This window comes from Pezoporus occidentalis, unplaced genomic scaffold (genome assembly GCF_034315485.1).
Source record: "Pezoporus occidentalis ecotype Australia unplaced genomic scaffold, CSIRO_AGI_Poc_V1 ctg259, whole genome shotgun sequence".
Classification (NCBI taxonomy): Eukaryota; Metazoa; Chordata; class Aves; order Psittaciformes; family Psittacidae; genus Pezoporus; species Pezoporus occidentalis.
The window spans coordinates 437,667-449,835 of record NW_026914491.1 but is presented as its reverse complement, the minus strand read 5'-3'; the positions used below and the strand labels follow the sequence as shown (position 1 = coordinate 449,835).

At 50.3% G+C, this 12,169-nt stretch overlaps 1 protein-coding gene across 1 annotated transcript in view; it reads right to left on the bottom strand.

Moving 5' to 3' along the window:
* The window catches only part of CTNNBL1 (catenin beta like 1), a 42,356-nt gene extending 30,355 nt beyond the window's left edge, over window positions 1-12,001 (bottom strand). The window contains exons 1-4 of the mRNA XM_062623794.1: window positions 11,862-12,001; window positions 5,523-5,711; window positions 3,548-3,654; window positions 3,140-3,279 (exon numbers count right to left, since the gene is read on the bottom strand). Coding sequence (XP_062479778.1) covers window positions 3,140-3,279; window positions 3,548-3,654; window positions 5,523-5,711; window positions 11,862-11,891 — 466 coding nt within the window. The 5' untranslated portion in view covers window positions 11,892-12,001. The remainder of the gene's footprint in view (window positions 1-3,139; window positions 3,280-3,547; window positions 3,655-5,522; window positions 5,712-11,861) is intronic.
* Window positions 12,002-12,169: the final 168 nt, after the last annotated feature.

Sequence of the window (12,169 nt, the reverse complement as noted above, 5' to 3'; positions counted from 1 at the left end):
ACAGGAACACAAGAGCCAAGAGCACACCGAATGCATCAGCATAGTCCTTGAAAGCACCAAAGCCAGGAATCCCAACATTTAGAGTGGTAAAGCCAGATGTGATTGTGCTCACTGCATCAGGCAACCTTGCTCTTTCCTTATTATGCTCATTTTTTCAGACCAAAACTGCTAGCACTGGTGTAACCGGGGACCATCCTGCACTGTCAAGACTGAATGTAAGCAGAGAAACGAGTTCAATAACCTGATTTGAGTGTCCTGCTCTCAGCAATCTCCTCACTAACCCAGCAGGATGCGCCCAACAGCAGCTGCAGGAGCACGGCCCTCCCCCTGCCCAGCCCAATGGGGACAGCACGCTCCTCTCTCCATGGAGCTCATGGAACAGCACAGCTCCTGCCAGCCCCATTCCCACTCATTAACTCTGGGCTGCATAACACAGTTCTACGAGACACTCTGCACCTCATTAGACCCACTTCCCTGTGCTCACAGACACACTGATCAATCCTGCCTGAGCGCCACTGGGGCAGAACCACAGACACAGCTTTCAGCACGTCCTCAGCACAGCTCAGTGATGAATGCCTTTAGAGGGCCCAGGCCAAGGATCCTCCCGGTCCTTCTGTCTGTACATTTGCTCAGAGACAAGCAGTGGTAGAGAAGCATTTTCATACATCTTTTCTTCGCAAGATGTATGAAATCTCAGGACTCATGAAATCTCAGGGAAGACTCACTGAGAGCTGCCTGTCCCAACCCCAAGTAACCTGTATCTAGGTGCTGCAGAAGACGTGCAGCAGCACCATCACCACTGTCTTTAACCCCTCCTCAACCAAGTCAAAGCTATCTGGGCATTTTCTTGATGCACAGGACATGTCTTGATGCACAACAGAGCCAGGCTCTTCTGAGAGAGCTCAGCAAAGAGCTCAGCAGGCTTCTGGGAGGGAGCTTCTGTGGAGGCTTCCAGTGAGAGTATCTGTTGTCCTCTAAAATTTAGGAGATAGAAAAGCAAAACCTCACTTGAAGCTTTCCTGTCTTTCATGACTAAATCTTGCTGGCGATCATCTTTCATTCACTTGTGCTGTATAAAACTGCACAAATCATTCAGCAGATTATTTGCTCCCCCTGGACATTGCTTTTGTCTCCTTGCATTAGTCCCTCAAGCCACCACATTTAAATTGCATCTGAAGAGCCATTTGTTTAGTTCACTCCTTGAAGAGCTCATTTTTAAAATGCTTTTCTATTTGTTTTAACAAAAAGTCATTAGAAAACTTGAGCTGAATCCACTGAGTTTTGTCTGGATGCTCCACCTGACAGCGTTTGTACCCCGAACACAAGCAGTGGCACACAGGAGAGGCACTGCTACAGCTTGTGTCCCGCTTCCAACGGGTCTGAAAACACTGCAGCAGTTTTATAACAAGAAATACACTTTTCCCAGATTCCCACCCCTGCACTGACTGTCAGGCAAGCTGCAAACCCAGCAAAAAGAGTTCACAGTGGAAACCATGACAAGTCTTTGACAGCAGCAGTGACCCAAGGACATGGCTTTCCATGGCTGGCAGAACACAGCAAGCTCCGTTCCCATGCACCCCAGCCATGGACCAGCTCTGTTATTCCAGAGTTCATCTCCTCCCTGTGAATGAGAACTTCAGTGTAAACTTTCCCGTTACACAGAGACACAAAAAGCTGCAGTGCCTGCCAAAAAATACATCTGAAACGCTGGCAGCCATGAAGCTGGTCATGCACATGGGAGCTTCCCACAGGACAGCAGTAAATCCTTAACAAATGCTTACTTGAGAGTGACTCCTATTCCAGATCACAGATAAGGGAAGCTGTGGGGGCTGGTGTTTTGCAGGGACCAGCATTCACCACACCAAGGCTCAGGTAGATGCCAGTCACACACCCAAACACATAAGCACTCTTTCTAATATGAAGCAATATGCCATAAAATATTAATGTTTTGGTTCCACCTTCTGATCACTGCCCCCACTTAGAAAGAATGAATGATAGTACATGGCACTAAGGAAAAGGGCTAAAAAAGAAAACCAAGACCTGTGCATCAGACCACAACATTTAGCACCAATGGTCCTTTTAACATTGCCTATTTCAGAAAACATCAGAGGAGCTGGTAAGTGTTATCTGCTTCTTCACACAAAGAAAAATAAAAAATAAATCACTTTGCTAAGGGCATGAATCAATAAAAAAGGAAGAAGAAAAGCTGCTGTAGTCCCATGTCTACATCTAGAGCGCTTTCTGCTGGGCTTCACTGCTCCCTCCGTCTACCGGTGTCTGTCAGGACACAGACACACCAACTCCCACATCGTGTCACAATTTTCCAGCTTCATTTACTGTAGAATATGCCACAAGCAATACAGGCTGAGCTCTGCTTCTAAAGGCTGCCCAGCGGTAAGCCAGGCATACTTCAATCTATCGGCTGAGCATCAAGGCACCAGCACACCCAAAAAATGACAGTTACTGTTCAAAGCTACCAAAGTCTCTGACAGCATAGACAGAAAACTCTCCAAAATGTCCTCAGATGGTCAGAGGCAGAAGGGATGGGCACACAGGGATTGGTTCAGCAACACCAGAACTAACTGAGCACGGAAACAGCTCCGGTATTTCCGTAACTGGAGGGCCTACTCAAACCTCAACCTCTGGGCACGCCAAAGTGAAGGTGTGGGCACATTAAGAATTTACCACACCTACAAGCCAAGAGGAAGCACTGCGGTGAGGGAGCCTGCAGCGAACAGCTGATGGTGTGACAGCTCAGCCTCAGGAGAAAGGGACAAACTGGTTCTGTTCTCATCGGGGCTGTTCCAGGCAAGGGTTGTTCACAGTTCAAGGAGCTGCTAAACCCACACCTCAGCTCTTCCTGTGCTCTCATCTGCCCACACCCTGATACAGCTACTCACACCTGGATGAAAGGGTCATAAAACATGAAAGGAGAATAACAGCACTGAAAAAATACAGAATCAATATTACTTGAAGAGAGAAGACTTTCACTTGAACAAAAAAAGAAAGAAGACATAAATTCAGTGTGATGGGAGAGAAGAGAAAAACATGGGAGCCTGTAAGAGCAGGATATAGGAGATTACAGCAAAGCCTGTAGAAAGCCTCTCTCATGAGAGCTGCTTTAGCAAGCAAAGGATATCTGTGTTGTCATGGCCCAGCAGCCCCAGGAGGGACTGCACCGCGTTGAGCTCCACCAGCAGGTGATACAGGTCCGGCATTGTGGCGACCACATGCATCTCCTGGATGATGTCATTTAAATCCAGCTCGGACTCCATGAACCTGGGGAGACAAAACCATGGCTAAAGAAAAGGGAAAAGGTGCACAAGGTGTGTTCAGTGCCCAGTCCCCTCAAAGCAGAGCCCAGCATCCTCCAGGAGATGCCAGGCAAGACTTGTCAACAACTCTAGTTTCAAATACAACTTAGAACATGGTGATAACTGCTGTTACATGAGCCTTGTGTAACTAAAAACATACGTATAGTCAAGAAATTGATTCAGGGCTGAAACCTAAAAGGGAAAAGGGCAGCAGGGGATGAGCACAATCTTACTTCTCTGGATTGTCAGGAAACTTGATCCGCAGCTCCTGGTTTTTGTACGATCTCTTCTCAAAGGTGAGAATCATCTTCTTCACTGAACTTTCATCCAAAGGTTCCTCCTAACCAAAACAGAGAGCACAAAACAGCTTGGGATGGCTGGAACAATTACCCAGAAAAACCAAGAGCACAGTGATGTGGTGAGACTGTGGCCTGGCTCAGACCCTTCAGGAGCAAGGTGTTACCCCAGCAGCGTCAGAAACCTGCCAAAACCCCCACACTGTTACTGTTAGTTGTGGATTTACTCCAACGAGGACCTGAGCAAGCTCCTGAGAGCAAAAACCTGTAAGTCAGATTGTCATTAAACCATGATTTATTATGGAAGGATCTTGGAAAAAAAACAGAACTGCTCCTGACCCTTTCTGACCCTGAGCATCAATGAAAACCCCCAAACCAGCCCTGCCCTGGCTCATCTTCCTCACACTGCTCTTCCATAACCGTTATTACCAGCACCATCAGCACCTCCTGAGGCTTTTTGCTTCTGATGTACCAGAGTAAAGTTCATGATCATGGACGGTTTCTTTCCAGAAGCCCATTGTGCTGCTTCCTTTCGCAGCTCTGCGTTTAACCACCCTCAGTTTATGTTCTTTGTATTTTCCTCACTTGGATAAGCTTTCACGGCTAGTTTCAGAAGGAAAAAAATAAAAATCAATATTTTACTCTAGTACTTTTTTTAAGTGCTTCTGAGGTGTTTCTCGGTTGGCAACACACATTTACTGCACAGCACTGACAGAACGCCGGCTCCCACCAGACACCTCAGACACACTGCTGTTACCTTCCCTGCTTCATGACTTTAGTGCACTTTTATTAAAACACTGCCAACACAGATTTCTTGTGGAACCTCTCCCCTCTCCTCTATTTGTATCTTTATTTAATTTGCATTCAGTATTGCGGCACCCCACAGATTAGCTCCCTTCCAGCAGATTCCATGCTACAAAGCACATTTTAATGGCGTTTACATCAACTGCATTGAAGATAATAAATGAGAGACTTTGGGTCTAAAGGAGCCTTGGAAGTCAGTCCTTAAGATGTCTGGCTGAGTGAGCTCTGCTTGACAAAGACAAGGGACTTGTGCACTGCAGGAATCCACGAGGCTTCAGCCAGTCAAGAGGACCTTGTCTGAGTCCATTCATCTCACGGGAGCTGACCCATACAGAAATCCTGCGCTATCCTTCGCTATCAGCAGCCACTGCCATGGCAATAGCTCAACATCAAAAAGCCAGGGAGCCTTTCAGAGAGGAAGGCCAGTAATGCTGTGTACAGAAAACAGTGATACTTTACAAACCTACATGATCCTGTGGTGGTGAATATCGCTTGGGTTTTTATCAAACAGGCAGCAGGAAGCAAATATCTTTGAGATTTATACCAATCCACGTGTCACATTTATAAAGTGATCTTTTCCCTGGCCCTTGGCAGAATGGCCAATGCTGCATTGGATTTCTGTCTCGAAGGCTTGAAATCATTTACCCTTGACAGCTGCCACCCGCCCTCTGACCCAAGACCTTTCCTGCACAGCAGAATGGTTATTTGCTGCTGCACAGCTCCAGAGAGGGGAGAAGGGAGGTGCTGCATGGCTGGGGCACTGATGAACAACAGTGAGGAAATGGGATCAAACACAAGCTGCTTCCTAAAAATACATTTTAGAAGGCAATTCCAGACTAAAGCAGAGATTAGGCTTGAAAGCTTTCCCTTCCTCCTTCCTCATGCCCCCCCTTAAGCCCTCAGAGAATATCTGTGACAAGCCCTGTCTGGAATTCATGAACACTCCATGGGGCAGGGAAGTAAAACTGTAACCTCACGCTGCATGAGGCATGTGGAAATCACCAGCTGGTCTCATCATCTGCACGCCAAGAAATGGAAATCAGAGAAGTGATTTAGTGTTTGCTCCTTTTCCCCACCTCCCCTTTCCCACAGGACACTGGTGATTTACCTCCTCCTCTTCCTCCTCACCATCCCTCTCAATTATCTGAAGGAGTTTCTTCTTCTCATCATCAGTCTCCTCCAGCGCAGCCGACTCCTCTTCCCGGTGACGGCCGTGCTCCCGCGTGCTCGCCTGCTTCCGACGGGCTTTGATTTCCTCTTCCTCTTCATCCCGGGGCCTTTTTGTCCCTCTGTTAGGCTACAGCCAGGGAAAGAGAGGAATGAGTACAAGTCCTTGCAACCCTTGCAAGGCAGAACTCCAGTATTACAAGACACACCGAGGAAATTTGTACAAGTTGCTTCAAACATTTGCTTACACAGCGCTCAACAGCTCTGAAAATGGGAAAGGAAATTAATTTAGTGAAGTGGAACATCACATGGGCAGATGAATGCCTCTGCCAAGAGCTGTGTCAACACCCTACCTTGTTTGATCTATGAACACCATTCCCAGGAAAACATCTCCGCAGGCAAAGGCTACGGCTTCCGAGGCAGGAGTCCAGCCCCAGCCACTGACCCATGATTTTGTGCCACAATTTCTATTTAATTGTCAAAATTAAAGGTAATTTGCCAGGGACAAGGAAAAAGTCCATTAACCCTGATCCTGTGGTTTAATCTAGGCAAAAACGGATGGCAGCATTTGCAATAGAAGAAGAAACTCTCCCCTCAAGCACTACAAGGATATTAAATTTGGTGCGTCTTATTTTTCTGAAGGACAACCAGGCTGGAACAGAGCAGCCCATGCTCTACACCTACAAGAAAAGAAAGCTTAATTCTTTACCATTTGGAAGCAGCCTGTGTGTTAAGAACAATGACCACAGGAAAAACACTTTGACTTCCCATCACTGTTCCTACAGCATTCCAGCTGCAATCCTGAGCGGGACGTGCACACCGCAGGTCAGCTCCAGCTGCTCCTCTGCACAGCCCAGGGAGCATCCAGCAGCTATTTACCTCCATGGAAAGGGAAAGCCAGCAAAGGAAAGCTCTGCTCCCAGGAAAACCCTGCTCTGGGAGAGATGCAAAACAAAACCCAAAACCCAACCCAACAAAAGACTCCACCCAAGCAGCACCAAAGTGCCCATGGCACCCAGAAGGCCCCCAAAGTGCCCATTACACCCAGAAGCCAGCTGGACCAGCCTGGCCACCAGCTGGGCTGTTTGCAGGGTTACCAAGTTATCACCACTTCAAGGAGAGGCAGAATCAAGTTTCTGCTCCCAATTAGCACAAATGGAAGCTCTCTGTGCTGGCCCCCAGCTAGACCTGTTCAAACCTGTTATCCATCTCCTTCCTCCCTACATCCTCTCTGCCATTTCCACTTCCATTAGGGACAGAACATTCCAGACTTTAAACTTCTCTAAAGTGCTCCCATGCACTTTTAAAGCAGTTACTCAGCTCATAATTCAATAGCTGGGAAGTAGAAGCATACCCAGAGATTCTTTGAAATGAAAATTCATTTGCCAGAAGGGGTTGAGGGATGGGGGGGGATGGTTGTTGGGGCTCTTTTTAAAGCAAATTCCTATTACTTCTCTTCTAGGTACATTAAAGTCTGATTTCACACAGATCCATTTAGAAACAAATGTGTCATTGCCAACAACCAGGAGTTCAAACCCTCCCCAAGCAATGAGCAACCCAATAAAAAGAGAAAAGGTGCTCTTCTAAAGGAACCGTCTAAGGAAAAACCCATGGTAAATACATGTTCCTTACTCAGCGCCCTTAGAGACAAAGGTCCCTGCCCTTCCCCTCACTCAGTAACAGCCAGTTCATCCCGACCCACCCATGACAGACCAGCATTACACACAGCAACAGAAACAGGAAATCCTGAACCCTCTAGCAAAAGGCCCCACAAGATTTGCCCCGGCTGCTCTGTGCCCAGGGCTCAGAATCTCATTCCATACTCATTTCTAAGCATTAAAAGAGGAACAAACCCCTCAGTGGGACGTGGCTGCAAAGAGGGACCAGAGGGGTGTCAGATGCAGAGAGGGACCATGGGCAGGGGCTGCACCACCTCAACAAATCCAAATTAAAACTCCATTATGACACCAAGCCATTTCTTCCGAGCACACCCTCAGCAGCAGCATTTACACCCTGCCTCAGCCTCAACTGCTTTATCCTTTTTGTATTTGTGCACTGTTGGGGGAAGGAATCTTCTGTCACACATCCCAGGAATCATTATGATAAATTATGGAGCTGCCCTGTGTGCAATTATTAATGCTGCAACAGAGCAGCAATAGGCAGTAATTGAATTCCCAGCAAACACATTAAGTGGGCATTAAGGTTTTTCCTTCTGTTATTGATGTTATGCAAAACCTCACTCAGAATATTGCTGTTCTCCAGCACTACTGAAACCAAGGAACAGGGGCTGGAGGGAGGCACCCAGTGCCTGCCCAGCTCCCATGGTCAGGGGCTGCTGGCTCAAGGTGAGCATCAGCCTCTGCCCATTGACTCTCCTGAGGTTTGCATTTGCTTGAAGACTGTCACCAACCAACAAGAATTAAGCACATCCACTGCTGTGCTGACACTGGTGTATGTCCATAGAAACACAGAATCGTGGAATGGTTTGGGTTGGAAGGGAGTTTAAAGCTCACCCAGTTCCATGCCCTGCCACAGGCAGGGACCCCTTCCACTGGAGCAGCTTGCTCCAAGCCCCTGTGTCCAACCTGGCCTTGAACACTGCCAGGGATGGGGCAGCCACAGCTTCTCTGGGCACCCTGTGCCTGTGTCCCACCATCCTCACAGTGATGCTGTGCAAACACATACGTTGTGCCCTAACACATTCATTTAAACAGTGTCACAGCTTCATGCACATCAAAACAAGTTTTGCTTCCTGGCAGGGAAGGGAAAGTTCGTTTGCAAAATAAAACATGGGGTTTATAATCAGCTGTGCTAAGGTGCATTTGGCCAGGAGCTGGGATTCATGAGTAAAGGCACAAGAAGAGCAGTGTGGGATTGTTTTGTTAGTTAAGCTTAATTCTGTTCCACTGAGCGCAGAGCATTCACAGTAATTTATTCCAAAGACATTTTCATTTAAATCTAACACTGATATCACCACACAAAAAGCAGCAAATGCAAAAGGGCTTTAAGAAGTTGACATTTATAAAATGCAAGTAAACAAAAGCTCATGACTGGTGAAGGGAATTACCTTTGTTTCCCTCCCAGACCCAGCCATATGTGCTCTGCAGTAAGGACAGACCATAGGTGGGCACAGACGTGCCCTGGAAGCACCCGCTGGTCACAGCCCCTGGAGCACAAGCACCCAGCAGACATGACAGCAACCATACCCCAAGCACAGGACAGGCTCTGCCCACGGCCTGTCTCCCTCAGAGCACTGGTGGCACATTAATACCAGGATTAAGCATCCCATCAGATCCAAGAATGTTGTTTAGGCCCCCAGTTGCTTCCAGCCTTCTCTGAGCACCAGGCAGGTTTGGAGGAGCCTCTGTAATGGAGTTTCACATTACTGAGACATCTGCTTTGTACGTAACCTCGTTACTGCAAGCTCAGAAATTGTTAATGAAACCTGAAATAAATCTTCCTAAGTGATGCAGCTCCTGCAGCGGCCGCAGCGTGCCCTGAGCTGCCACAGCAGCAAGCGCCGCAGGAGCTGCCAGGGCAGGACCCCTGAGGGCAAGCCCCAGTCTCTAGAGGTATCGTCACTAACGTCTTCATTTTGCATCCAGCGTTTGTGATGAACCAAGCTTTGATAACTGTACTTTGATTGGGGTTTGTTCCCGAAACACCACACTTTCGGATGGTGCAGGACTGAGTGTTAAAAATGGGGAACTGCTACCAGGAAAATCCAGAAATCTCAGCAAGCCCCAAGAGCTCAAACTCACATAAGCTGAGGCAACCGAATCGCAAGTCATGCTCTGTACTCCCATGGATATGGATTATTACTGTCAGAGAGAAAGAGCCCTCATCCTCTCCAGACTCACCCTGAGGAGTGCAGCCATTGGGACCCTGCAGGGCAGGGACCTTCCCTGCCCTGGTTTGATGGCCAGGGATAACACAGCAAAAAGTAAACTGAAAGCTCAGCTGCAGCCAGCAGTGCACCAGCCTGGGTACCAGCGCACCAGCCTGGGTACCAGCGCACCAGCAAGTACACGCAGGCTCTGCCACATGGGGCCAGTGACAGCTCCATGTTTGAAGCCAAAAGCAGGATGAGAAGAACCAGGACAACAAGGCTGGAGTTAAAACCCTGCACCGCCGAGCGGCCCCTGCACCAGGGGACCCATTCCAGTGCAGATTTACAGGGAATGAGCTACAGCAGCAGCAATCATGCCTTTGCTGATCCACAGGGACTCATCTCACTACAACCACACTCAGCCCATTCCCAGTGAGCAGACGGCCCAGCCCAAGTCAGACCTCATCCCTTACCTGCTGCTGCTTCTGTTATCTGAGTTTACTAATAGTGCATTAAAAAAATGAGCAGTTTGTAATGATCACTCACAGCAGCGAGAGCTGCACTGAATGGCAGCTAAAGCAGGCTCCATTATTACTCCCAACTGGAAGGAATCTCTTGGAAGAGCCAGGGTTGGCTCTGTCCCCTCCGTTACCCCCATAATGGGAGACCAGATATAGGAGCCAGGCAGAACAGCAGCGATATTTAACCATCAACTCAGACCATCTGCAACTGTTTTGCAGCAACACATAAAGTTTATGGATTTCTGAGCTTGTATAAACTGCCAGGTGCTGTTTAATTGTATTTTTTGTCGGAAGTGGCTCCTTATCCCCACACGTGGTGCTGAGTCGGTGGCACAGTGCCCAAAATCTTCCACGCCGGGCTTGGCAGCGAGGGAGAACATCATCTTGATTAAGCAAGGGCACAGATCAGGCATTTAGAGGAGAGAAATTCAAAACAGTGCAAGAGGAAAGCAATTATTGTGGGCTGTGCTGAGGGAAGCTGAGGAGACAGATTCATCTGCAGCAAGAGATTAAAATCAGATGGCTGAGGAGCACAACATCCGCCCCCAACAGCCAGTGCCACCCCTGCAGCAATGGTAAAGGAGATCCTGAACCAGCCCAAGACAGGAAAGGGGCCAGCTTGTGCCCAAGGCAGCAGACAGCAGCCATCCTCCTCCTCAGCAGCCCCTGAGCGCTCTTCCTCCTCGCAGAAGCACCAGCCGATCAGTTGGGAACAACACGGAGCTCCCTTCATTTCTCCACCACACACAGGTTGGACTCCTTTCTGTGGCGCAGGCACCACAGAACCACTCTATCTGATTCTCCTGGTGGAGAAGAGTGTGCATTTCCAAGAACAACACAGAAAGGCTCCTGTTCTGCCTGACTCAGAGCCATGGCAGACACCTGATGGCCTGGAAGCAGCAGAACCTGCTCCTTCCAATTCCCGTTTCCATCTTTCAGCCCTCGCAGAGGGGAATCCCACTTCTCAGGACCAGCAAGGCTGTTTATCCACCTCCTGCTCCTCACTCCCCTCACCTGTATTCACCCCAACCCTAACCCGACTGGGGAGGTCTGAACTCAAGAGATGGTGAGAAATCCCCCAGACTAAAAGGTAACCTCCAACATCCCCTCCTTGCTTGTGCACCTCCCAGGGACACCCTCTAGACACCCAGACACGTGCTGTGCAGCAGGATGCTCCTTCCACCTCTGAACACACACGGTGTCCCCCCAGAACAACACACACGGGGCATGTGGGAAGGCATTCCATAAGGAATCCTGTGGCTGGAATTAAGACCTGGATCGAGTCACACAGCTCCTGCGCTGGGATAACGCCGGGCACTGAGGTACCAGCCAACACTGCCGCACACCGGCCCCGAGCCACACAGGGACGTGAACCCACCCCCGGGCGCTGAAACACCATCCACGTTATAACCGAGCTCCGAACAAGGCGCAGCCACACACCGGGAGCAGCACATTCACAGGATAAAAGGAAACTTTCCCAAGGAGGAAAACCTTCCCAGGGGCTCCGGTGAGAATCGCATGGGGTTTGTCCTGAAAGAGGGGAAGGAAGAGCGAGAGCACAGGGCAGAAACCAGCGCTGGTTTTACTCGGCAGAGGGCCCGGCAGCGGCACCGAACTGCGTCTGGCCGGTAGAACCCATCAGCGGCGCGGCCGCGGCCCTCAGCAGCCCCGGTAACCGGCTCCCAACAGGGCTCCTCGTGTCCCAGGGCAGGACAGGCCTCGCCTCAGCGGCACCGTACCGGGGCCCTGCGAGCGCGGCCGGGCACGCTCCGCACGGAGGCCCGCCCGGAGCTGCGGCGGGCCCGGCCCTGCGGCGCTACCGACACCAACGGCCAAGCACCGCGCTCCCGGCCGGGGCCGCTCCGTCCCTCCCCAGCGGGGCGGCAGGAAGAGCCGGGGCGCTCCCCCGGGCCCGGTGGCCGCCGCTCACCTGGTAGCTGAGCAGCTCCCCCACGTCCATGGCACCGGCCGGGCCCCGCCACCGCGGAACTGTCGCCAACAACCGGGGCCGCACGACAGCGCGCCGTAAGGCGGGCCTGGGAGCGCGCCACTCTGCCGGAAAGCGAGAGGCAAAAAGCACGGCACCGCCGCAAAGCGCCCGGGGCTACTTCTTACAGCGGCCTTACGAGGGCAAAGGTCGCGGCCGCCTCCGCGCCGCAGCGCCATCCGCCAGCCTCCTGTTCCTGTATCCTTCCGCCGAGCCCCGCGCCAGCGCGCCCCGTGCGCGCCGCTGGGCCG